This window comes from Catharus ustulatus, chromosome 22, assembly GCF_009819885.2.
Source record: "Catharus ustulatus isolate bCatUst1 chromosome 22, bCatUst1.pri.v2, whole genome shotgun sequence".
Classification (NCBI taxonomy): domain Eukaryota; kingdom Metazoa; phylum Chordata; class Aves; order Passeriformes; family Turdidae; genus Catharus; species Catharus ustulatus.
Genome location: NC_046242.1, coordinates 7,366,220 through 7,393,543, shown reverse-complemented (window position 1 = coordinate 7,393,543; position 27,324 = coordinate 7,366,220). Strand labels below are relative to the sequence as shown.

At 43.3% G+C, this 27,324-nt stretch overlaps 1 protein-coding gene across 1 annotated transcript in view; it reads left to right on the top strand.

Moving 5' to 3' along the window:
- Positions 1–27,324, top strand: part of ANKFY1 (ankyrin repeat and FYVE domain containing 1) — a 31,186-nt gene continuing 3,862 nt past the window's right edge. The window contains exons 1-21 of the mRNA XM_033078183.1: positions 1–60; positions 4,678–4,870; positions 6,437–6,555; positions 8,853–8,988; positions 10,392–10,515; positions 11,647–11,796; positions 12,278–12,443; positions 15,480–15,684; positions 16,407–16,475; positions 17,174–17,373; positions 17,779–17,876; positions 18,256–18,481; positions 19,412–19,510; positions 19,877–20,030; positions 21,209–21,377; positions 22,500–22,618; positions 22,961–23,117; positions 24,053–24,253; positions 25,474–25,650; positions 26,534–26,681; positions 26,950–27,040. Coding sequence (XP_032934074.1) covers positions 51–60; positions 4,678–4,870; positions 6,437–6,555; positions 8,853–8,988; positions 10,392–10,515; positions 11,647–11,796; positions 12,278–12,443; positions 15,480–15,684; positions 16,407–16,475; positions 17,174–17,373; positions 17,779–17,876; positions 18,256–18,481; positions 19,412–19,510; positions 19,877–20,030; positions 21,209–21,377; positions 22,500–22,618; positions 22,961–23,117; positions 24,053–24,253; positions 25,474–25,650; positions 26,534–26,681; positions 26,950–27,040 — 3,011 coding nt within the window. The 5' untranslated portion in view covers positions 1–50. The remainder of the gene's footprint in view (positions 61–4,677; positions 4,871–6,436; positions 6,556–8,852; positions 8,989–10,391; positions 10,516–11,646; positions 11,797–12,277; positions 12,444–15,479; positions 15,685–16,406; positions 16,476–17,173; positions 17,374–17,778; positions 17,877–18,255; positions 18,482–19,411; positions 19,511–19,876; positions 20,031–21,208; positions 21,378–22,499; positions 22,619–22,960; positions 23,118–24,052; positions 24,254–25,473; positions 25,651–26,533; positions 26,682–26,949; positions 27,041–27,324) is intronic.

Sequence of the window (27,324 nt, the reverse complement as noted above, 5' to 3'; positions counted from 1 at the left end):
CCAGCGCCAGAGCACAGCGGTCTCGCGAGAGCCGCGGCGCCAGAGCCAACATGGCGGAAGGTGAGGGGGGGAGCCCCGGTGAGGGGCCGGGCGGGGCCGGGGGTCGCGGGGACCAGGGGTCGCCGCTGCTCGCGGGGCACTGCAGTGTGCGGCTCCCGCCGCTCTCCCGTGCGGGACGGGCTCGGCCGTGCCCGCGGCGGGTGGGGCGGGCCGCCCCCGAGGTGAGCGGGAGATGGCGGGACCGCGGGCGCACACCCCGGGCGGGGCCGCCTGGCGCGGGCGGCTTTGGCTCTCCGGAGGGGCCGCGGGGTGGCCGTGGGCGGTGGGACCGGCCGGGATGTCCCGCCGAGCCGTGCCCGCAGGCCGTGGGTCAGGCGGGGCTGCAGGGGCTCCCGCCCGGTTCTTGGGGCTCATCCCGGCGAGCCCTGCCCGAGGCTTTCCCTGGAGCAGGGCGCGCTGCCGGTGCTGCAGCCTCCCGCTCACTTGTGCCGGAGTGCTTTTGTCAGGCTCGGGTGAGATCTGCAGAGCTCCTAGAGCGCTGCTGTTTTGCCTGAAGGCTGTCAATTACACCATTCAAATTAATTTAATCTAATGGGATTTGAGAAAAAAACGCTTGGATTTTTACAGTTTCTGCAAAACAAGCTTCCTCTTTTTCTTGGAGGAAACTGAGTGGGCAAACGGAGCTAAAATGCTCCAAGTTACAAAGGAAATGAAGTTAGAGTCGTGAAAGAAGAGCCTTCAACTCTTGAAGTGCAGCTCTTGGACAGTGGAGAAATTTTAGGAACATTGAGTAAGATGGAGCAGATGCTGCTGGGCTGGCATGCATCAGCTGAGAGGATGCTGCAGTCGAGCTGGTTTGATAAGTCCTTAGAGGAATTCCTAACTTTTTGTGTGCTGCAATACCACTGCTGGTATTTAGCTGACCAGTCACTTATGCTTGCTTTTAAGCCTTGGTAACCCAGTTCTGGAGGGCTTTAGATGTCCAAGTTGGCTGCAGGTAGTGAAACTTTCCCCAATGAGACCCTCAAGGATGTGAGGCTCTGGCTCAGGGTCCTCTGCAGAATTAACCAGCAGCTGATACAAACAAACACTGTTTCAGACAATCTGCACTTCTCAGAGATTCTTCCCTGACTTAAGTAATTCTCTGATCTTTTGGCTGAATAAAGCATGTGACCAGTGAATGATCCTGTGTGAACAGGAATAACAAGCTGGAGTTGTCACCCTTCTCAGTTGCTCAGGATGTGTTGGAAGAGGGGCTCATTTTGTCCCTGCAAAGGAGATACCTACGGCCACACTTTTCTTGTTAAGAGCTGCAGTTGAGTCAGCTGAGAAATGAAGACCTATAAAGGAAGGGAGCTCAAATTGTGGTTATTAGCTCAGGAGCCAAGTGCTTTTTCTCATAAGGAACTGTTGCCTGTGTCTAGAAAAATCCTGCATCAGGTTTATTGCAATTGCTATCTGCAGATTGACTGAATGTCTTAGTAAGACAAGAGCCACGTTTGTAATTTCTGGGTTCTGTACTGCTAGTACCAGAGGTTTACATGCAGGCATGGGTAAGAACTGATAGATTAATGCTTGATTGTAAAGGAGCAGTAGCTGTAGAGCTTTGGAGTGGTGGCAAGGTAATGATCAAAAGTGTGCAAAAGTGAGGAGGAGCAAGAAAGCAGTGACTTGGATGTCCTTGGGGAGATAAGGGTCAGAGTGTGGAGCAGTGGAGGGGATAAGGAAATAATTTGGTTTTTTGAAATATTTCACTCAGGTCCACTTTGTAAGTAAACAAAGTTTGTCTGTTTGGCTTCTGGGACTGCTTTTGATGAGTGGAATGGGCTCTTGATGGGTTCCCCTACATCCTCCCTCTAATTTTTGATAGGTGCTATCTGTCTCCTCAATGCCTTTTGCCTCCCTAAATACATTCAGCTGTCTATTTGCTCCTGTGTACTTCTGTGCCTTCTCCTATAAGGAAATGACAGTAGCCTTTCCTGAAATCCTCCTCAATGTCTTTGATATGAAATAGAAACTCCTGCCAGTTCACAAGATGCTGATCGATCTGCCAGAAAGTTGTTAACAAAAGCTGCTCTTACTTACCTGGTCTGTGGCTCAGAAGAAGAGGCAGTTTGTGTTTTCCACTCTGCCTAACCCAGGCATCCTCTTCACTGAGGTGTTTGGATTTCTGTTCAGCCAGAGGCTTACTGGGATCTAACTGAACCTGTCCTTTCAGTGTCTTGAGGCAAGGACCATCATTAAGTGTGTGAGTGTGCCTGCAGTAATTGTGAGTTTTATCTGTTCACTCTTTCAGTGAACATTTATAGGGAAAACTGAGGCTTTGCTCTTGTGCTGTAAATGGTGATTAACTGGACCCTGAGAACTCTCTTGAATGTGTATTTGAAATGTGCTGTAAGATTAAGTACTGTCCTCAAGTGTAGCTACTGCTCAACATGTGTGCAGATTGTAGAATAAGAGAAACTCTTCATTTTACAATTCTTGTAACTGGTACAGTAAGCAAATACTTAGATAGAAGGACTATCAGCCCTTCTCACGGGGTTTGCAGGAAGCATATGGTGTCAATCTGAAAACAAGAGTTCTCAGAGCTTTGCTTCTTTGAGGTACTTTCACTGCTGGTAGGGATTGTCTGGGATTGCCCTGAAAGCTGCAGTAACCAGCTGGATTGTTGGTCATGCACAAAGCTTCAGCTACTGCTGTTTGGGGATTTCAGGCTGATTTGGAGCTAGTGAGCTGACTTTGGTAAATTGACAGAATTTACAATGTTACCTCAGGTAGGGATTCTTTATTCCCACCTTTGCACTCCCGTGATTTGGAAGATGCAGTGTTTCTGTAAGGTGGTGCATGCACTGAGCTTCATTAGGCAGCTTCTTATTCCTAGCATTTGAATTTGTATGCCATCTAAAAGTCTCACTGGATGAGCAGTGCTGCTGCTCATACACTAATTTTTGGTGCAGTTCTCAGTGTCTTTTACTCTGGGCTCCTGTCAGACTCCTGCTCTCCCTGCTGTGATGTTAGGACTTGCTTTGTGTCCCCCAATACTGTGGAGAAATGAGGAAGGAGTAGTTGCTGAAGGGACATGTCCTTCTGGTTCTGGGAACACCAAAACTGCACTCATCTTCACAGAAAGACTGACCACAGCAGGATTTCAAACCCTCCCTGAGGCTTGGTGTGGTGCTGATGGCACAATTCTGAAATCAGAGTCTATTTCAGTAGGAAAGGAAAGGTATCCCAAAGGAGATGGTATCTATGGGATTTTGAAGGATGAAGCTAACAAAAGGGCTGCTGAAGGAAGTACCTGCCAAACCTGCTTATGTAGTATTAACTGAAAAATAAAATGGGATATGTTGCCTCTTGTTTATCCATTACAATAGTTGTTAAATTAAAAGACTTATGAGGAAGCATTTGCTGCAGGGTCTGTAGAGGACAGCTAAACAAGGTGTTCTGTCTGCAGCAGAGCCAGACTGCTGCTCTGCCCTGGGGACCTGTGTCAGAGCAAGGCCAAGGTCAGCTGTGCTGTTGAACTTTTCTACAGAAGCGAGAAGAAAACACTGATCAACAGGGCTCAGTTTCTCATTGTTTGTACTACTGATATTTTGTAAATTTTTAGAGAAGTCATTGAAATATGAATTCCTGGCTAGTAGGGAGTAATCTTGTAGGAACTTTCCCACCTAAAATCACTGGCTAGCATCCAAATTTATCCTCCCTGCCCCCTCTTATTTTAGGACTGGTTTGGGATTTGGCCTTACTTGAAAAATCAATTTCGTGATGGGGAAACAAATGAAGCACTAGGATTGATAGCAAACATACAGTTTTTGCAACTAATCCATAAACAAGCACTCATAAGTTGGATTGGTTTTATATACCTGTACAGATGTTTCCTTCCAGCAGTGAAGTGTAGAGGTTTTGAGTTTACTGAAAAACTTGTTGTGGAGTGACCAGTTAAGTGTGGTAGAAAAGTGGGTTCTGCAGTGGGGTAAAAATTCCTGTTCAAGGCTCAGATTGCCAGGTGCTGTCACTTTGCTGATCCTGAACTGAAATAACCATCATGGACTTGACTCCATTTGTGATGCCTTACCTGGGGAGTGCCTCCAGTGGAGGAGGGTGTGTGCCTGCAGGAAGTAGTTTTATATACTTATGGCTGGCCTTTAGCACATAGATTCTGGGACAATCTGTTTTGCACTCTGGCCATTTTTTGGGGAATTTCTTAGCTGTCAGATTGAGGAGTTCTAAACAGTCTGAGGTAGATATGGTACATCAGCAACTGTAGTAATGCTCATTTGTGGTTTAAGTATCAGCTGTGAAGTCAAACAGCATCTTAACTAGGCTGAAAAAATGGGTAAAAACCAAAGACTTAATCCTCTGCCTCACCATAATTCCCACAGAAATGAAGTCCTATGACTTTAGGAACTTTATGGCATTCCTGACCAAACGGAATTCTGAACTTTCTTTGCAAGTGGCTTTTATCACTGTGTTATGATTTTTCAATGTGTTTAGGAAAATGACACAAAAATAGGAGGTTTAATACTGGGGGTGAGATGCTCGGATGTTTGGAAGAGGAGAGACTGTCCTTGGAGTGTTGTAATTAAACAACATGTGTAATCTGAGGGTTAAGTTACCCTCAGATACCAAAGGTGTGCATGTCTCAGCCTCGTAGTAACACTGTGTGCCTTGCAGAGGAGGTGGCCAAGCTGGAAAAGCACCTGATGCTCCTCCGCCAGGAGTATGTGAAGCTGCAGAAGAAACTTGTGGATACAGAGAGGAGGTGCAACGTTCTGGCTGTGGAGGCCAACCAGGACAATGCCAGTGACACCTTCATCAGTCGGCTCCTGGCCATTGTAGCTGAGCTCTACCAGCAGGAGCAGTACAGGTAAGGAATCCCCTCTGGGGAAGGGGGATTACAGGAACCCTGGATTTTATTGACTGCACTAGGTCCTGGTCTTAGACAAGGAAAACTCTTTGCTGCTAGGTGTGAATAGGGTCCTGAGTTGGTGCCATGGTCTGGTTGAGGTGTTAGGGCATGGGTTGGACTCAATGATCTTGAAGGTCTCTTCCAACCCAGTCGTTCTGTGAATCTGTCAGTTGCAGTTGTAGATGGAATAGCATGCTAAAGTCATGGCATACTGAATTCAGTTCTTGAATTGAGAACTCTAAGCAGAAGTTTGTCTCTTAGGTTCAGAGAAAACTAACCATGATCACTGTCAGCAGTAAAGCTCTCTGAACAGAAGGAGTTTTGAACTGAACCGTACTTAGTTGATGGATTAATTAGACAATCGGTCTGGGAAAACTGTTCCTTTCTTGAAAGGCTTTGTCCTGAAATGTTTTAAGTTCTGTATTCCTGTTGTGTGTGAAGAAGGCTGATTAATTTGGCTTATCTGTGACTTAGTGTTACACTGTATTTTTGAATCTCAACACAAAATTATGGTTAACAGTTTCTTTTCCATAGGCACACTAAGGATCCCTTCCATATTCTAGATCCCTGAGCTGATTAAGTTCTGACACTATTATGATATTTATCAGTTTCTTTGCTGTTACTGAAAGCAATGCCAATACAGTAAAGGAGTTTAGTCATGGAAGGGAAAATCTGTTTTAGTTAAAATTTCTTTGCACCAACATCTCTTCATGAGGCTCTGTGCCTGCAAGAACTCACTGTAGCCTGCTGGGTAAAAGATTTGATAGGTGGGGTATGTGAGAAGGGTTGGAGCACTTTATTTCTGTTCAATTTCTTAGCTTTAAAGGCATTGAATAGTTGTCTAAAAGGGCCTTCATATCACAGAGTGAGAAAGGTAGCAGGTCCCAGTGCAGGTTGCATTAAGTAACATCTCTGTGTTGTAGTTTATAGCAGTGCTTTGATTTGGAAAATGGTCTGGAAAGCACACCTGCACAGTCAGAACATTTGCAAGCCATGGGATTTCAAAATGAGAAGGACAAGTATTTTCTAACTGCAGTGGGTAACCTGGTGTAAAGGGTCAGGATGAAATGGGTGTTCTTGACAGCTGCTCTCCTGGGAGCTGGGGATCCTGCCTTGCACTCAGACTGCTGTCAAACAGCATTGTTCTCTTGCTGGTCTTGCCTGAAAGCATTGGTGCTTGGCTGACAGTATTAGTATGGACACTGTGACATAAATGTTTAACTTCAAGATTGGCTTTTCCTGACTTCTACAATAATTCTCTTGCTGTTTATTCTGAAATGGTTTAAAAAACCAAGCCCAACCAAGCACTTGAAATATTAATGACTCATTGCATTTCTCCCTAGAAAAATAGGAGTTGTCACTTGACAACATGTTTTACTTAGCCAATTGTGTTTTAATGTCTCAAACAACTTGAACCTAAATGTGGATAGCCAGACATAGATATTGTGGAGATGCTGAATCTAGACATACCTAAGTGCAGGAGAGGTCTGCATGATACATGTTTGTGCTTTTTTCTCATATCAGTGATCTGAAGATAAAGGTGGGGGACAAGCACATCCATGCTCACAAATTTGTCTTGGCGGCGCGCAGCGATACCTGGAGTCTTGCCAACCTTGCCTCAACAGAGGAGCTGGATCTGTCAGGTCAGTCACTGCTGAGTAATGTGATGCCTCAGTTGTCTTTAGGGTGACTTGTGAAAGGGCCTCTTGGGAGGTTACTTAAGTGCCTTTCAGTCTAGTGCTGTCCACTGAAAGTGGTGCTTAATCTGTTGATTGCTGAGTTCTCTCTCTCTGAAAAGTGATAGTGAGCTTGTGAACTGGGTGCTAGTGATAGTTAAATCAATAACCTGCCTTCTTTCTCTTTAACAAACAGGGGTTGAGATTGGTGGCCTGTTTGTCTTTTCTAGAGTCAACTAAACATAATGAAAAGCAAATCTATATGGAGGAGCTTGACTTCTTCCTTTTTGAGGAAGGACAGGGCTGTTTGAGGTAGTATGCATAATTTCTCTGAAGCGTGCCATGGAAACACCTTGCTGCTTGTTAACATAGTGTGTGTGGGAAGTGAATGCAAGTACTGATGTGTTACTGAAATTGTTTGCTTTGCATACCTTTGTAAAACAGGTGAGGAAGAGAAGTTTTCTAAAGGATCATCTTCTACATGAACTTGTTCTGTTGTAGCTGTTTCTTGCATGGACTTACACTGGGCAGTGCTTCTGCAGATTGAACCTCTCAAAAGGCTTTTATGTCCTTAACAGTGTAGGAGAGCCTCATACAATTAATTTGTGAGCAATAAAACCAGGTATGAAGTTAAGCAGGCTTGCTGACTGGCATGTTGAACATTAAGCATTGGCTTCATGTTCTGCACTTAATCTTATCATGAATTCTAAGTGCAGACAAACTGGAAAGTAGCAAGTCCCAGCAAGCTGGTTTTATGGGACAGCATGGGCTTCCTTGCAACATGATTTGTGGATCTTTCTGCAACCACAAGAAAATAGATGCCAAGGAGTTTTGAAGCTGAGTGCTGTGCTTACAAAAATTATTACTAAAAAACTCTTATGTTAATTGTAGTGTCACTACAAGTGGCAGTCCAAAGCATTTCTAACTCCATGGCTAAATTAGAGAATCTCAAATATAACTACAGTCTTACATGTTTAACAATGCAAACACTGCTCAAATATATGCTAGTAAATGATACTTTCCACTGTAAAGTTGAATTATTGATTTTTTTTTTTAAATTGATGAATGGCACAAGGATTAGCTTAGGAAGTAGCTGGAGCAAGAAACAAACTGTTCCCTGGAAGTGGTTTTCTTAAGGGGTTCTCTTAAGAACTTACAAGCAAAGATTGCCTGAATCTTATCTTCAGAATGCAGGCAGCATTTGAGATTGAGCACTTTTAGAGTTCATGTAATCTGTAGAATTTTCTAATCTTTATACGAGTAGAAAGAGATGAACACACGTTCTCTTACTGTGAGGGAAAAAATGCACTCTTACCTCTGCCAAGGCTGAGCTGATAGTACATCTCAAGTAGGTTTTCTGATTGCTTTGAGTTTGGCAAAAAATCCTTGTCTTACTAAAACCTTGTGATTCCTGGGAGGCAGTCTGCATGCCAAGTACTGCTACTACTCTGCAGATAATCTGGGCCAACCCTCCATCTAAAGGAGATGTTTTAGGATGGGTATTTCAGTATCTTTAAGGTTTTTAATTGAATTCTTTTTTTAAAGAACAAAACAGCTCAAAGGACTAAGGGTAATTTTTAAATGAATGGTATTTCTGTTGTAGTTCATCTGATCTTCTGAAGTTATTCTTATCTACATCCTTGTTAGATGGATGGTCATTTTAATTGTGAGTTAGTGACAAAGGTCCTTGGCCACTGCACTTGTATCTCAAGGTGTGATTTTCAGTTTTTTCCACTGTGTAAAAACACCAGTTTGTGATCAGTCTTGTAAAGACCCAAAATCTAACCAGCTCCTTAAACTGGCTCTTTTGCACTTTTCCAAGAAATGGCTACCAGCAGTTTGAAGTGCTTTGTGGTCATCACCAAAGTCTAACAAGGTGTAAGTGCCTTTGTTGGAATGCAGCAGTTCCTAACATATGGCTGTTAAATTAAAAAGGTTTGTGGATGTGCATGAGGCCCTGTGTAAGGACTTTTTAAAGGCCCTTCAATATGCACCATTGGTGTAGCAGATAGATGTCATAGGGCTCCCTGCATTCTGTACAGTGTTCCAGTGTGAGAAGGTTTTCCTGCTTGGTGCCAGCACTGTTATTTCAACTTCTGACCAATTTCACCAGTTTTGACATTTTGAACTAAGTACAATTTCTAAACAAGATTGTCTTTTCCTTTTTATGGTAGCTGTTACTTTTAGAAATCAAAGAAATAGCAATTACTATGATAGGTGATTGGTTTTAGGTATTTTATTAATCCTGTTGCTCCCTGTACCAGATGCTGACCCAGAGGTAACCATGGCAATGCTGCAGTGGATCTACACAGATGAACTTGAGCTGAGAGAAGATGATATCTTCTTGACAGAGCTCATGAAATTAGCTAATAAATTTCAGCTCCAACTGCTTAGGGAAAGGTAAGTCTTAGTAAATATACTTGAACTCTTAAACCTTTTTTGAACAGAAGTAAGATGATAGCTGCTGGCAATAGGCTAGAATTATGCTTTTTTGAAGTCTTGAGCTTTTAATAATACAACATGTCATTCAGTTTATCAGGGGAAATGAAACATTGAGCTAAACTGTAGCAGACTTGTTGTAGGTTTTACGTTTGCTTTTCAGTTCTTTTCCAAGTCAGACTAATAACCCTTATCTGGTGTTGAGAGAAGATCAGTAGAATAGCATCAGGTTCAGGAGAATTGCAAGAAAGGAGTTGTTAGAGAATGCTAGGAAGAATCAGTGGCAATTAGTTTGCAGTATTAAAGTGACACAGGTGAAATTTTTGTAACTTCTGTATGTCTTGTGCAACCTTTCTTCAGAAATCAGGTTAATGTAAGAGTCTGATGCTTTCCCGTTCTGAGACTATGAACACACTGTGACACTAGGGGCTAGGTTATCTTGAATTATAGTGTTCTAAACCATTTAGAGTTAGTGAGAAGCCTGAATGTACAAATTGAAACCTCATCAAGTTTTGTACAACTTCAAAGCCTTCAATTTAGTCAAAGTACCCTTTGATAGAATAATCCTTTGCCCAAGGGATGTCTGTGGCAGTACATGACATTCATAATCTATGATTTGTATGCCTTCAACATGAAGCAACCAAATTGCTGTCAAGTGTTCTGACCAGAGAAATTGAAATCTGTAATACCAATGCTAAAACTGTTTCAAGTACCAGCCTAAGAGCTGCCCTAATGTTGTACTGTGAACTTAGCAGCTGTCTGGTCATATTAGTGCAGTGACAGGCCCACGTGTGGGACACCATTTGTAATTATGAGATGTGAATGATGGAATTGTTTAGGCTGGAGATGACCACTAAGATAGAGTGGTCATCAGCCCAGCACTGCCCAGTCCATCATTAACCATGTCCCCAGGTGCCACATCTGCTCAGCTGTTAAATCCCTGCAGGGATGGTGACTCCACCCCTGCCCCAGCAGCCTGGGGCAGTGCCTCACTACCCTTTCAGTGAATGTTTTTCCTAATATCCAACTTCAACAGCCCAGTACATCTTCCCTACTTCACAGCAGTGAAGGAGCTGCAGTTTGTACCCTTGGGAGAGCTGGGATGGATCTCTACTTGCAGACTGCTGCAGTGTGGTGTTATCATGGGACCTTGGCAGGTGGATTGTGGTAGAAGGGGGGAAGGTGTCTTCTAGGGCTGCTGATGAAAGTGTGTTAGTGTGTTTATGCACTTCAGCCTTCTAATAAAGCAAGTCCATGCCATATTCTAGTGGTACCTATGAAAAGGAGTATTGGAACTCTGTTACATGGGAGAGAGATCTAAGTAAAGCTTTTTGATAACTGACCTGGCTTTCCTGTCCTGACAGATGTGAAAAAGGAGTTATGTCACTCGTTAATGTCAGGAACTGCATCCGTTTCTATCAGACTGCTGAGGAGCTCAGTGCCAGCACGCTCCTCAACTACTGTGCTGAGATCATTGCCAGCCACTGGGTGAGTTCTGGCACAGGGAAACAACAGGAAAAATGTTTGCACATTGTAGAAACTTAATAGTAGGATTTTGCTTACCTTACCACACTGTCTAACCTCAGTTGGTCAGCTGTCTTGAGAATGTCTTGGTGGGGGGAGTAACTTCTACCCAAAGACTTGTTCTGCTCCTTATAAATACTTCATTGTACAAAGTGTCTTAGTTTCCTAAACATGAGTGAGATACAAGGACTGTCTCCTGATGAGCAAGAGGGATGTTTATCACATCTGGGCTCCAAAGTATTTAGAAGTTGATCCATAGTTGGTCTCTGTCTATACAGATCACAAGGCCTGCTTTTACTTCTAAAAATAATTAATGGAAACCAGGGAAATTTGTCTTTATCTTTATGCCAGTCTTGCTGGCAACCACCTTGGAAGTTTCACTTGCTCTGATCTCTTACTTTGAAGAAAGTTTGATTAACTGAGTAATGAATTAGCCTTTAAAATAACACTTGTCAGCAGTAGGCTTGAGGGGGCTTTAGGTTATTCTAAATCTAAAATACATACTCTAGATGTGGAGGTGTCTTTCCTTGGCTAATTCTAAGGCAGATAGAAATGTTTTGATACATTAATACATAAAAATTAATATATGTGAACCTGTGGATCAGTAGTTTTAACTCTTGACTTTCTTCTTGACTCTTAACTTTTGATGCTTATCTCTACCTGGAAATGAAATTGCTTCTGTTAAGTCAAATGAGCACTAACTCAGACCTAGGATCTTTTTATTCCTAAGCTTCTGTTTACTTTTATTTATGATTGTATGAATCAGTCTTCAATAGCTGTAGGACTTTTTGTCAGAGTTAAGAATAAGTTGGTAGAGGATTATTTTACAGACTAGATATTAATCTTCCATAGTAACATTAAAATGCTCCTTTTCCATGTCTGTAGACAAAAAAGAATAAAAATTTCACTAACTGATCTTGAAACTAAAATGTAAGGTTTAAAGCTTCCTGATTGTTTCTTCCTAATCTTAAAAGGCTATCTGGGATTGATTTTAACTGAACTTGTGTTGTGGACTTCAGAATTACGTTGTGCAATGCCTTGGCTATAAATAAAACAGGAGTATTGCTTACCCTTCTCTTTTTTAATTGCTCCTAGGATGACTTGCGTAAAGAAGACTTCAGCAGCATGAGTGCTCAGCTATTGTATAAAATGTTCAAGTCAAAGACAGAATATCCTTTGCATAAGGCCATTAAAGTTGAGAGAGAAGATGTAGTCTTTTTGTATCTCATTGAAATGGATTCTCAGGTATAGTGAGACTATCTTGATCTATATTCTAGAATTTGGTGTTTCAAATAACTAGTTCCTAAGTATTAGTCTGAACCTTGTCAGTGATTTTTGTCACTAATTCTTATTTGCATGTTTAGCATTGCCACAGCCACTTCTGTGTCTGTAATGGAGGTCTGGCTAGCAGTAGCTGCATGAGGATGTAATTTAGAAGTGATTCATAGCACTTAAAACATCTTGCATGCAATGGAATATATCTAATAAAATCAATTACCTGATATTGCTGTGCACATTTAAAGCTGAGTGGTTATAATAGACAGCTTTGCTGTTTCATGCAGTTCAGTAAGAATAATTTCCTTGAACAACTTTTCAGTTGAAGGCTGAAGTAACAGGTATTTGTTGAAAACTCCAAACAACTAGCAAATACATTGTGCCCCCAACAAAGGGCAAGGAAGAATTATTCATGTACTTGTAATGTCAGTTGGCTGTATTTGTGTTGTAGCTTCCTGGGAAGCTCAATGAATTGGATCACAATGGAGATCTTGCTCTGGATCTAGCCCTGGCCCAAAGACTGGAGAGTATTGCAACTACATTGGTCAACTACAAGGCTGACGTAGATAGGGCAGACAAGAGAGGCTGGAGCCTGCTCCATAAAGCCATCCAGAGAGGTAAGTAGATGGGATATGAAACTTTGTTAGCTTCCAGTTGTTCCCAGTGTGGAATACATATTTCAAAGTTTATTCCTGTGTCATGTTGTAGTTGACACTGCAGTTAGAAAACTGTACTGAAGTATGAACTTTGTCCTGTTTTGCTTTGTTTTTTTTCAGACATAAAAGCAAACAGACTGTTATTTGAGATCTGAGAGCCAGTCTGCTGGCTGGGCAGACTTATGTCACATCCAGGTGCAATCTAGTAGAACATTGCCTGCTAAAATAAGAAATATGAGAGAGACACTGGGAGTATTCTAATTTGACAGTATTCTTTCTGACAAAGAGTTGAATTGAGCATGACAACATAAGGGTCACAAAGGTGAAGTCTTTTTCTAGACTTGGGTTGAATTCAGCATATGCATCTTTGAGATATGGTTAACAGTAAGGGCCCTCGCTACTGCACAGCAGTTTCAGAAGAGGAAAATCTGACTGAGAGAAGATGAGGAGTAAGTAGAGGCACCTCTGCTCCAGTGCAGTTGGAGAATGGAGTCTGAATACAACTACATGATTATATTGAGCTGTTCTCCACCTTAGAGTGGAAAATGCATCTTAGGAGAACTGGAGCACAGCAGGTTCTGGTTACCATGGCCACAGTACTCTGAAGGCTTTGGATCAGCAGCATCTTGGCCTGTGGTCAAAGTGTGGTAAAAATCTGCAGCCAACACCTTGTGTTGCTCGTTATTTCTGCAGTGTCTTTGGCAGCTCCGTTCCAGAAAGTTTATTTCTAGCACCAAACTCAGACCCCTAGAAGTAAAGGAAGAAGCTGAGAGCTCTGTTTTAAGCTCACCAAATTTAAATTAATCTCCTGCATATCTAAACTGGCATCTGATCCTGTGAGTGAGGCTTCAACTGTAGGACTAGGAGACATTGGAGGCATAGGTCAGTGTTGTGATGGCTGCAACCCTATAAAACACTGGAAAAATTGCAGCAGGCTGCTCTTCATTCTTAATACTGGCATTTGTCCCTAGTTCTAATGTCTGCTTTTAGTCTGAGCTAGTGCTCTGAGAATGAACACTTGCTTTTCAGTAACCACAGCTTCAGTGAATTACAGTAATTTCACGAATACAAGCCGCACCAATTTGACCAAAATTTTGGTGGAAACCCGGAAGTGCGGCTAATATTCCGGGGCGGCTAATACATTAACAAAATTCTAAAAGCTGCCAACACGGAAGTGAGAGCCCGCGGCAGCCCCAAGCCAAGCTGGAGCCCGGCCGGCCCCGGCAGAGGTGGGAAAGCCTGGCAGAGGCGGGGCCAGCAGTGTGGGGGGCGGGCGGCTGAGCCTGAGCCAGCAGGGCGGGGCAGGGGGGCGGCAGAGCCGGGTCAGTAGGGCGGGGGAGCCTGGGAGAACTGGGGCTAGCAGTGCAGGGGAGCATGGCAGAAGCAGGAAGGCCGGCGGGTGGGGCTGCCTGGCAGCGGGGGAAGCCCAGCAGAATCGGGGCCAGCAGCGTGGGGGAGCCCGGCGGTGCGGGGGCCTGCAGTGCCGGCCAGGGCGAGGAAACGCGGCGGCGGTGCAGACGGGAGGGGGCGGCCGGCGAGCCGGGCGGCGGCGGGCAGGGCTAGGGAACGCGGCGCGGCCGGCGAGCCGGGCGGCGGCGGGCAGGGCTAGGGAACGCGGCAGCGGGGCGGTGCTGACGGGAGAGGGGGGCCAGCGAGCCCGGCGGCGGCGGCAGTGGCTGGCCCGCCGGCAGGGCGAGTACGTAAACAGCGCAGCGGCGAGGCGGCTGGCATGCCTGCCAGCGGCGGCAGTGGCTGGCCCGCCGGCAGGGCGAGTACGTAAACGCAGCGGCGGGGCGGTGCTGACGGGAGAGGGGGGCCAGTGAGCCCGGCGGCGGCTGCAGCACCACCCGGCCGGCCCCGTCGGCAACCATGAGCGGGCCGAGCCTTCCTGGCCCCGCCCCGAGCCAGTAAAGCCCTCTATGCCGCGATCCTGTTACTAATTGGCCAATTTGTGAAAGCTGCGCACGGATTCTCGCGACGAACGAAAGTGCGGCTAATATTCGGGGTGCGGCTTATCTATTGACAAAGACAGCAACATTGTCGAGGCACCGGGGGTGCGGCTTATAATCCGTGCGGCTTGTATTCGTGAAACTACTGTAATCACAGTTAGCAATCACATGTTCTGGAAATGGAGCTAAGGCAAATTGCACTTGCCACATGATTCTTGCTACTTATGACCACTGAAAAGTGGGGGAATGTCTGATATGGAAGTCAGAAAATGGAGTTTTTGTTGGCAGAGATAATCCAGCACTATAGATTGAAACACTATTCTTTGTTCTCCAGTCTTGCATTCAGGTCAAGCAAAATGTGAATAAGTCTGTGCAAAGTAGCCTTGAAGCAAGGGAGCTAGTATTTTACTGAAGTTATGTTTTTCTTTGGTGTTTCAAGTTCAAGGTTTCATGTGTCAAAGTGGGTGTGAGTTTGGACTCCTGAGAAGCTTTCAGAAGGAGCTTTTGGGAGTGCTCTGAATGATGGGTCTGCACTGCTAAAGCCCTTTTATAAAAACTCTGTATATATATAAGGGCCTGAATTCCCAAGAGCAAAGGCAGTGTTATTACTTGTTTATGTAGTAAGACTCAACAGACTGTCTTGAACTAGAAACTTTGACTAGGCTTGGAATAGTACCTTTTGTTCAAAAAATACTTGTATGTTTGGTATCACAGTTTGTCCAATGCTTTATTAAAGCAACAATGCATTTATCTTGCTAGAGGAATGAGCAAAGTCAGTGTGTCTATAACAATAAGCTTGTGTGAGAACTTGAGTCACAGGTAACCTGTGGGAAAAACACTTTTTCCAAGGGCTTGCTGTGAAATATTCTAATCCTGACTTTGCAGTGACCCATAGTTGAAGTTGCCTGTTGCTGAGGCATTCTAGGAGCAGATACTTGTGTTGGAATGAATGTATGGTATGGAGTGAAGTCATGTGTATCCATTTCCTGGAGTATAAAATATATAGGCTATATATAACTATTAATAACCTTGTTTTGTTTCACAAAAGGAGATAAATTTGCTGCAAACTTTCTCATTAAAAATGGTGCCCGTGTGAATGCTGCTACCCTGGGAGATCAGGAGACTCCTCTGCACCTTGTGGCATCTTACAGCCCCAAGAAACACTCACCAGATGTCATGGCAGAGATGGCACAGATTGCACAGTCCCTCCTGCAGGCAGGAGCCAATCCAAACATGCAAGACAGCAAAGGCAGGTAAATACTGGGGGAAGGAAAGTCTGCTACCAGTGTAACAGACAGTGCTGTGTGATCAGATGCAACCTCCTAAGGACCTGTTCAGGTCTTTCAACAAGGTACAGCTGATGCTGGAAGCAGGCATTCATTTAGCCAGTTTGAGATCTGTTGGTAGCACTCAAAGTAGAAAGTTGTGCAGGCAGAGTGGTCATGGCCTGTCATGGCCAATTAAACATAGTTGACAGAACACATGGCACACAGTTCAATAGCCTTTATTGAATCACTGAATGGTCAAAGCTAACTAAGATGGTAAATAATATACCTGAAGCTGTTAGGGACACTAAAGTGTTCTCCAAAATGTCTTTTTTTTGCAGTGTGTTTATCTGAAGTGTAGGGCCTGTAAGCTTTTTCATAGGTTAGGTTGGGTTGGCAAGCAAGTTCATAAAATAATATAGAAGACCTGGAATATAACAGCTGCACAATTCTGATAGGTGAAGCTGTTGTGCTTCTTCCCTGAAAGTTACTTCTTGCATTAGTGAGTTTCTTACTACCAAATTAATGGGAGTCATGTTCACTGAAAGTTCAGATTTCTCTTTCTTTTAAGAAGTGCTTGTGCCCTTCTCCTTTAAGCAGAGATGGAAGTTCAGCCCATGGTCCTCTAGGGACACATTGGTGACGGGGGCCAAAGTCTGAAGTGTCTCACTTAGTCCTGCTGTAACTTCTTCTGTTCTTTGCTCCAACAGGACCCCGTTACACGTGTCCATTGTGGTCAGGAATGAGCCTGTGTTCAGTCAGCTCCTGCAGTGCAAGCAGTAAGTGTCACTTGAATGTAGAATACACTGAGGTTACGTTGTACAGTGAAGATGTGAAAACTGGTGTAACAACTCCTGTGCCTTTTTGCCTTATAATAAGACTAGTAGTAGCTTGGGATGCATAAGTGAAGACGTTAAAACCGTATCAGAAGCGGTGTAAGTTTTTGCCCTACTGTAAAGAAGCAGCAAACTGCATCTCTGTGTTTTTAAAAGAGCCTGAAATAATTCCAGAGGTGAAATAATGTAGGAAGCTTGATTTGAAGTGAAACTAAAAGGAGTAATAACACTCTTGAAGTATGCCAATATATTCTTGAGTTCAGCTTGGTTTCTGCTTAGAGGTGACTTCTTAGGGTGGTGAAGCAGAGCACTTTATTTGACTCAGTTTCATTGCAGCTGCATTTGCAGTTCTTGTCCATGGCTTACTCAAGGAAATTTGCCTCTTTGTTATACTTAGTGGGACCCCAGACCTTCCAGGGATTCTACTCTTCCCTAGGAGCAATGAGCTTGAATTTAGTAGTCAGTAAAAAGTGCTGTGCTTGTTTCAGAGTATTCACAAATTCTCTGAAGTAACTGGAGCTGCAGTAGTTGTCAGAGGTATGAGATGAGCTAGCACAGCTGTTCAGACACTTGGAACTTCAGCTATGTTGGGGAACCACTTTTTAACATGCAAACTGGGGGACACTAACTCTTGTTTTTAGGCTAGACTTGGAGCTGAAGGATCATGAAGGAAGCACAGCTCTGTGGCTTGCAGTCCAGTATATCACTGTATCATCTGATCAGTCTGTGAACCCTTTTGAGGATGCCCCTGTTGTGAATGGAACCTCATTTGATGAGAACAGTTTTGCAGCAAGGTTGATCCAGCGAGGCAGCAATACAGATGCTCCAGACACAGTAACAGGTAAACCAGAGGTTTGTATTTTCATTGCAGATGGAAGGATTGTGTGTTAATTGCTTAATGCTGACTGCACTTGGAGGAGCTGCACAATGTTTCAGCAGCATTTGCTCCATAATAAATGCTAGGTGGTAGTTGCTTTACCCAGAGCTGGTGTACTCACAAGCTGAGATAGACTTGTAGGAAATGACAGAAAATCTGGAGTCATTGCCAAGTTCTAATACCTTCTTTAAAATTTCAAGATGTGTAGTGACTGAATGGAAGTGCATGTGGCAGTGCAGTGTTGGAAGGGGACTATTAGTAACCCTAGCACCAAGGGTTTTCCTTGTTGACTTCCAGGTGTAATGTTGTAAGGTAGTGGGTTAGTATCAAAGTGTGGTTGGAGTAACAGTGTTCATGGTTTTTCTTTAGGAAACTGCTTGCTTCAGAGAGCAGCTGGTGCAGGAAATGAGGCAGCTTCTCTCTTCCTAGCAACTCATGGAGCAAAAGTCAACCACCAAAACAAATGGGTAAAAGCAAAAATTTAATCTGAAAGTTTCCTTACTTCTCTTCAGAAATAAGATAGCAGAGGTCTCTTATAGCTAAACCATAGTTTAAAACTAATTGGAGTACTTTGTGAACATTTGCATCTTTTCAGGTATTTGCTAATGACCGCTTGCATTCTTGTCGCACTGTTCTTGCAGAGTCACAGTTGTTAACATGCTTTTAGCACTTACCACAGTGCCTGCTGTAATAAAATCCTTAGTGAAAGTAGCTTGTGTAGTTTGGAACTCCTAGCTTCAGCTACTAGGAGTGAAACTCTTCACACCAGCTCTTGTAGTTTTAATAGTTTGAAAGCTGCTTCTCTTCATGTCTAAAGCTGTTAACCCAGCACTCTGTTTATTAAAGGGAGAAACCCCACTGCACACAGCCTGCAGGCATGGCCTAGCAAACCTGACAGCAGAACTCCTGCAGCAAGGAGCCAATCCCAACATCCAGACTGCAGAAGCAGTGCTTGGGCAGAAGGATGCATCTGCTCCTCCATCAGCAGAGAACGTTCATCTGCAGACTCCCCTTCACATGGCTATTGCTTACAATCACCCAGATGTGGTGTCAGTCATCCTAGAACAAAAAGGTAGGTGTCCAGACTGTTGATGCTGCAGTGAATTGGTGTGTCATGATGGCATCCAAGCTGTTGAGCTGTTGTGACAAGCTACTAAGAAAGCATGTCTTCCTGTAAATAGTGTATAAATACAGCAATTAATAAGACTAGCTAACTAGTCTTAAATCGTCTGCTTGTTAAAACAAGAAAATTATTTTGTCTGTGTTTGTAAATTCTCCACTGTAGATAGAGGACTTGAATAGTTAGTCTTGGGTTCTGTTCTACCTGTATAACTGAGATTGCTTCAAAGCATTTGCTTCAGGTGAATGCTGCAATCAGTTTTGGATAAAGGCATCTTTCTGTGGTGAGACTTCTGCCTCCCTCAACTCCTTAGTAAGAGAACTTTATACAGAGCAGTGCTGGTATTATAGTACAGTTGAGACTTGAGTGCTCAAATACCAGCAGATGAGTTCATCAAATGCTACAAGTCAGCTTCTTTCTACCAGCAGAAATGGAATTTGACAGCTGAAGCAGGGCCATTTTTTTCTCCTGCCATAAATGGGATTTAAAGGAAGTAGGTGAACTGGAGTAAACATTGTCCATCCCCGGGAATGGAGAAGGAGAGATGCTGCCACCATATTGTGGAGCCTCCACTCTTTATTCTCAGGACTTTGTATATGCCACTCTATTTGGAATTGCAGCTAGAAAGAGACAGGTTAGGCCTCTTAGCTAGAAAATTGATTTTTTTGGTAGTATATGTATTAAGATCAGGCTGTAGTGGCAGTATGGTCTGAATTCTAGGCAGTGTCACATCAGGGAAGCTGGAGGTACTTTGCTCAGATCTTACAAACTGACTGCTAAAGGAACAGCCTGCTACAAAATGTGACATTGCTGGGCAGCTTTCATTGTGTGTGACTGTGGGTCAAGTACAAGAATGCCCTAATACCTTGTGCTTTCTTGTAGCTAATGCTCTTCATGCTACCAACAACTTGCAAATTATTCCTGACTTCAGTCTAAAGGACTCAAGAGACCAGACTGTGCTGGGATTGGCTCTTTGGACAGGTATGTGCCTTCAGGATGAGAATTCACAGTGATGGGGAAGCTACGATGTGAACAAGATTTTCTTAAACATAAAACAGCTGGTGTGTCTTCATGTTCTGGCTTGTGCTGCAGGGGAGGAGTTGTCAAGGAGTGCTTTATATGGTTCTTCATATTTTAAAATAAGTGTTCACATATGACTTAGTGAAAGATTTCTAGTCCTACAGCTTCTGCTCAGAGCTGTACTTGCAGTTCAGTGGAATTCTTCCTCTGTGAAGTTTTCATATCAGATCAGTGTATTGTCTGTGCACGTTAACTCCATTCTGTCAGTCTCAGTGTGTCTGTTTTATAGAACTGAAGGTAAAATACTAATGAGCTTGAACTGTCCAGGTATGCACACAATAGCAGCTCAGCTGCTTGGATCTGGGGCATCCATCAATGACACCATGTCAGACGGACAGACGCTCCTACACATGGCAATCCAGAGACAGGACAGTAAGAGTGCCCTCTTCCTGCTGGAACATCAGGCAGACATAAATGTCAGGTAAGAGCCTAACTGATGCAACTCACCTGTTTATCTAAGAGCAGAGCAGGTGGCAACTGCCTGTGTGTAATGGCTTGAGATTTGTTTCAGGTGGTGATTTACACATAGTTACATGTTTGGTACTGTTTTGTGGCACTAGTTATGGCTGAGGGACTACATATGATAACTTGGACCTATGTATGGCTCCATTGGTTGGTACCTCCTCTCAAGGCTGCAGAAGGAGGTGTCATTTAATTCCAGGTAAAACAGCATCCTCTGTAGCAGACTGAAGTCCTAGAGAGAGGCCTAAAGGCACTGAACTTCTATTGTCTCATCCATTTTCCAGCTTGTTAGAACTGCATGTTTGCTACCATCTAAATTAGATACGCATCCAGCAACAGTAGTCTGATAAACTTGCCTCCTCAGTATCTCCTAGACAACTTATATTAGATTTAACAGAACATTTGTCTGCTTACATGACTGACAGGCTGGCTGTTAAATTTGGCAAGCTGTATGTAGTGAATGTCAAGGGTACAAACTGCCTAATGCTGCTGTTTTAACTTCAACTTTTTAACAGTTGGTATTTGACTGTTGCTTGAAGTGTTGCCACATTGAAGATAAAGCTGTTTGCTTCTGTGGCAGCAGGCTGGCTCAGAAGGAACTCAGTTCAAATTATGGCTGCCCAAATATTAGCAATACAATTCCTGGAAAATACCTCTTATTTAGCTGAATGTCTAAGAAAGCAGGTAAAAGAGACAGACCTTCAAAGGCACATCTGCTGATGCTGCTTGATTTACTGTAGGTCTTTGTCATTGCTGAAAGTGAGGTAGCCAGTCCAACCTGCTTTAGATCTGTCTATCAATGTATATGGACAAATCCTTGAATTGTTAATAAATACCACGTAGTTAAGGATGACACAGTAAACCAATGAAGTATTGGTCTGGAAGACTTGAAAATAGGAATTGAATGTATCTGATCTAAGAATACTAATTGGTTTTTCCAGCTTCAGAAATCAGTTACTTGGTAAAAGTGAAGGGAGGAAGAAAGGTACACTACAGAGCTGTGATGAAATACAGGGTGTGTTGGTGATCTTACCACAGCAAAAATACATAAGAGAGTCAACTCTTGGCTTTGCCAGTAAAGTGCTGTCACTGAACTTTATAATGCATCTGTAACACTTGAAAGTGTCCCTGCTGCAGGACCCAGGATGGAGAGACAGCCCTACAGCTGGCCATCCAAAACCAGCTGCCACTCGTGGTAGATGCCATTTGTACCAGGGGAGCAGACATGTCTGTGCCAGATGAGAAAGGAAATCCTCCTTTATGGCTTGCCTTGGAAAACAACCTGGAAGATATTGCATCAACTCTGGTAAGACTGTCAGTTGGCTTTAATCTCACTTTTGTTCATCTTCCTAGCAACAAAAGGCTTCATCAGGAAAAACAAATTCATTGCATGAAGAGAACAGGCTAGTCCAATATTACTAATTTCTGGAAGTCTTTTTTTTGCCAGAAATTCCTCTTTACTGCAGGAATCTTACAAATACTGTAGTCTGCATAACCAAATATCTTTAATATAGCCACTTTAATTAAAATGTATGTTCTGCATATATTCTGCTGTCTGGATTCTTGATCTGGGAGGAGTAAGGATCTGCTTAGATCAGTCTGTAGCATACACACCTTGTGTAATGATCAGCTTTCTGAGTAAAACTGAATACTCATTTTATACTCAGTGTATGTGCTACTTTTTGTTGCATCTTAAAATTGAACCAAGAAGGTCTTTAAAGGCTTATATTTACTTTAAAGACTGTTTATTTTCAGACCTGGGTGACAAATAGACCTCCTTGTGCCTTTTTTGTAAGGAAGTTACCTGAAAGCTTTGTCTGCTAGACACAGCTATTTAAAAACTCTGCTAGTGACCTGAGAAATGCATTTTGTAACTGTTCTTGACTGTGCTGGTATTGGGTAAGAGCATTTATGGAGTCAGCACTCATAACTACTCTTGTTTAAACCTTGTCAATAGTTAGTAAAGTGGAGTAGAACAAGTCTTAAGTGCTACATTGCTCAAGTATGCAGTTCTGTAGTTGAAGAATACAAATATAACAATACAATTCCTGGAAAAAAAACACTGTTTAGCTGAATGTCTAAGAAAGCAGGTAAATGGGACAGATCTTCAAAGGCACATCTGCTGATGCTGCTTGATTTACTGTAGGTCCTTGTCATTGCTGAAAGTGAGGTAACTAGTGCAACCTGCTTTACATCTGTCTATCAAAGTATATGGACAAATCCTTGAATTGTTAATAAATACCACCTAGTTAAGGATTACACAGTAAACCAATGAAGTATTGGTCTGGAAGACTTGAAAATAGCTTCCTGAAATTCAGTGACTGTCACAAGAATAGACAAGACATCTCAAGTTCCAGAAGCATTCCAGGGACTGTAGTAGGAGCCTGTTGGAAAAACCTTCACTGTGTCATTGGGCTTCTCCTTCCAGGTTAGGCATGGCTGTGATGCAACGTGTTGGGGGTCAGGACCAAGTGGCTGCTCACAAACCCTTCTCCACAGAGCTATTGATGAGAACAGTGAACAGATTGCTTGCTTCCTTATCCGCAGGTCAGAGCTCTTCCAAAATCCAAACCCTCTAACATGTGGGGATGTCCCTGGCATAAATTAATGGACTGCTGTCTTAAATCAGTAACAACTATGTGCTTCCTTAGGCTTTTGCTGGGTGGGTGACACTTAAGGAGTTCTGACAAATCCAAAAGACACATTCTGTTATCTACAATAGCATCATGTTCTTGATGGCAAGAGTCAAACCAAAACCAGGAACTTGTGCTTTTGTAGAATGTGTCGGCAGTTGCTGGATCAGCTCTTGTAATCATTCCTGTGACCTTTTTTGAAGCAGTTTAAATCTAGATTTAACAAAATAAATTGACTGCACTGTGTTTGTTTTAGTGGGTGTGATGTGAATAGTCCCAGAAAGCCAGGCCCAAATGGAGAAGGAGAAGAGGAAGCCCATGATGGACAGACACCCCTGCACTTGGCAGCCTGCTGGGGACTAGAGGAGGTCATCCAGTGCCTTCTGGAGTTTGGTGCCAATGTCAATGCTCAGGTATGTGGACAAATCATGAACAATTTTTTAAATTAGATTCTTTGCCTCTAACATTTAGAAAACAAATTTTCCTCTCAGCTGTGTATTTTGCTTGATAGAGAAAAGAAAATCTTGCTCTTAGAGCTGAGCCAATGCAATGTGCAGTGACTGGATGCTGCTCTGCTTTCTCTCCTGTCCCTTTTTACCACACCTGGTGCTTATCTGCCCATATGGTGATTAATTCAGGAAGCTATGCTGAAGGAAAATGGTACAGAAAACTTACTGCAGTGTTAGTGGGATTCAGTGTCTTCTGTCCCTAGAGTGAATTAAAGGCAGGAGCACAGCTGCAATTAATCATTAAATCAGCTGCAGTGTAAAACTCCAGAATACTTTGTTGGTATGTTTGGGAAATGTCTTCTGTAACTGAGTAAACGGAGATGATGGAAGTATGAGTTACACTTCATTTTTGATGACACAGTAATCCTTAAACAGAAGCTTTGTAAGTAACAACAAAAGGAGTGAATGGATAACATTTTTAGGTCCTGATGCTGAAAGTTGAAAGTGACATTAAAATGAATCACAGAACACAGTCACAAAGCAGCCTTGGCTGTAAACTGCTGCTTGATGCAAACAAATATTTAAATGCCTCAGCTGACTTTGCTGTTAAATTTGAATGCTAATCTCTGGCCCCAAAATGACTGACTAAATGGGAGATGTTATGGTGAGCTATTTCAAAGGCTGTATAGCAGAGGATTGAAGTCAGCCTGTTGGGAGAAACAAATCTCAATTTACTTTTCTTACACTGTGGATTTGAGCTTGCCCTGCAGCTCTTGGTGTCCATGCTGAAGGAAGCTGGGGAGGTCACAGGACCAAACTAAGTTTCCTTGACCCTTCAGAATTAGGGAAGGATTTATATACTGAGTGCATACATAACAAACTTCCTGGTTTCCTTCTAGGATGCAGAGGGAAGAACTCCAATCCATGTTGCCATTAGCAACCAACATAATGTTATCATTCAGCTGATGATTTCCCATCCAGATATTAAGCTGAATGTGCGTGACAGGCAAGGAATGACTCCCTTTGCTTGTGCCATGACATATAAGAACAATAAAGCAGCTGAAGCAATTTTGAAGAGGGAACCAGGAGCTGCAGAACAGGTAAGCTGGAGTGTTCAGACCATGCTGGTTTTGTTACTGCACTAGTTTGTGGTAACAGCTGTCCCACTAGCCAGTTCTGTTTTATCCTTTTGTGGCTTTACATGTGATCTGTTTGCCAGATGCCAATTCTCTTACTAGGGAACTGTAGGTATGTATGTGATATGTGTAAGAACATTAAGGGTTAGTGTCTTGTGAAATCTTCTTATCTTGTCAATACTAAGCTGAGAAACGGGCATATGTGTGTATAAGGAGAAAATTCTAACTCTACTCTTGTCTTGTGCTGGACTAGTACAGAAAAAAATCTATTACCCAGCTCTCCTAAAGCTATCCAAAACAGAAAACTTGACCTAAAATAACTGAATAACAGATGCTATGCTGCTCTGCTGAACTGTAAAACCTCCAACTGTATCTTCAGGCTTCTGGTGTGACACTTCAGGCAGCTGTTCAGGAGATTCTTCCTATCCTGTGTAAGTTTAATTACTAGTAAAATATCTGAGTGCTTAGCAAGCTCTTGTAGTATACCTAAAACACAGTTACAAACACAGCCAGTTTAAATATGCTTTAACGTCAGCTGCAAAGCAAAATTGAACAACATGTACTTGGTAGTAAGCCAAAAAAATTCTCAGGTTGCCCAGAGCAGCTGTGGCTGCCCCATCCCTGGAAGTGTCCAAGGCCAGGTTGGATGGGGCTTGGAGCCACTGGACAGTGGAAGGTGTCCCTGCCATGGCAGGGGTGGACTGGATCACTTTGGAAGGTCCCTTCCAACCCAAACCATTCTCTGCTTCTGTGAATGCACTTTGCATCAGTGTGGCAGGATTCCATGTTGCTTCCTTCTCCTGGATTAATTGCCAGATGGACTCAAGCTTGTTTAATTTAACTGAGTTTATCATTAACTGCTGCTCAGCACTTAACCACAACAGCTGTTAACCTTTTGTCTGACTAACAATACTCTGTGTGGTCAAGAAATGACAAGGTTATAAAATAGAAATAAATTAGTGTGAGGCAGACTGGACCGAGCAGTTACAGCAGATAATTTCTCCGTTTGGTTATTTGATAGTTACATCTATCAGATAAGTCTCTAATGTCAACCAGTGAAAGGAACAAGATTCTACAGTTCAAGCAGAGGGTGCAAGTGTCTCCTAGTGAAAACATGTTCTACTACATAAAACACCTGTTCTGTAGGAATAATAAATTAATTTCACGTGCCCTTTCTGCTACAGGTTGATAATAAAGGTCGGAATTTCCTCCATGTGGCTGTTCAGAACTCAGACATCGAGAGTGTGCTGTTCCTGATCAGTGTGCAGGCCAATGTCAACTCCCGGGTCCAGGACGCCTCCAAGCTGACCCCGCTGCACCTGGCAGTGCAGGCTGGCTCGGAGATCATCGTGCGCAACCTGGTGTGTGCTGGGCTCACCATTCCTCTGCTCCAGGGTGTGCACTGTGCCTTACTGCACAGTACTGCAGGATCAGAAATCACATCAGTGACACCACTTCTGTGCTGGGGTCACCATTCCTCTGCTCCAGGGTGTGCACTGTGCCTTACTGCACAGTACTGCAGGCTCAGAAATCACATCAGTGACACCACTTCTGTGCTGGGCTCACCATTCCTCTGCTCCAGGGTGTGCACTGTGCCTTACTGCACAGTACTGCAGGCTCAGAAATCACATGAAGTGACACCACTTCTGTGCTGGGCTCACCATTCCTCTGCTCCAGGGTGTGCACTGTGCCTTACTGCACAGTGCTGCCAGCTCAGAAATCACATCACAGTGACACCACTTCTATGCTGGGGTCGCCATTCCTCTGCTCCAGGGTGTACACTGTGCCTTACTCTACAGTGCTGCCAGCTCAGAAATCACATGATAGTGACGCCACTTCTGTGCTGGGGTCACCATTCCTCTCCTTCAGACTGTACACTGTGCCTTACTGCACAGTGCTGCAGGCTCAGAAATCACATGAAGTGACACCACTTCTTCTCAAACAGCTCCCTTAGCTTGTACTGTTAGCTGAGCTGCCACAATAACCTTCACATGAGCATGCTGGGTTTGTGGCAATCACTGGGTAGTGTGGTTCAATTGAAAGAATCTTTCCTTGCCCTTTTCTGCGCATTTGAACACAAACACAAGTTGTAGCAGCTCAGTAACGATACCATTTTATACACTCTGGGGGCCTAGAAGTATCTCTGTACTGTAGAGTGTTGTGTGCTTCATTCACAGAAATAAACTGTTGACTAAAATAACTCTGAAACCATCTTTGAACTTATTCCTTCTTGCATCCTGACAGCTGCTTGCAGGTGCCCAGGTGAATGAACTGACCAAGCACCGTCAGACTGCTCTTCACTTAGCAGCCCAGCAAGACCTGCCCACCATTTGTTCAGTCCTTCTGGAGAATGGAGTGGACTTTGCAGCTGTAGATGAAAATGGAAATAATGGTAAACTTCAAGTTACACAAGTAAATGCACAACACTTCAGTACATTTGTTAATGCTGTCTCGTAGTGGTAGAGAGCTCACTGTGAATGGGCTTGCACTGTAAAGGTGAAAGAATCAAAGTCAGGAAATCAAAGCAGATGGAAGGAGTTGTTTGAGAAGGAGGGTTGGGAAATGGAAGGAGGGTAGTTATTAGGCTGTAATTATGGCTGATGGATACACAGAGTCTTGAACCTTTTTCCCTTTTTATTTATTTTTTTTTAACTGTTCAGCTCTGCATCTGGCAGTGATGCACGGTCGTCTGAACAATATCCGGGTCCTCCTCACAGAGTGCAATGTGGATGCAGAAGCCTTTAATATCAGGTAATTATTTATAGTCTTAACAGACTAAAAGAACCACTTTGTATTTTAAAATATGTGCTGATATGCTGCTTACAAATATATATCTGGCTTGTATTATATTATTTATACATTAGTTTAGAAGTGTGCAGATGATGCTGTGTGTAAATTATATTATATGTATACACCAAGGAAGGAAAGTTAAGGAGGGAGTTGTGTATGATGTATTGAGTTACTGAGATGTAGCATTGTTCAAGTCTGAACCAAACTTGAAAGCAAAGAGAGTTGGATGAGTAACTGCAGTAGCA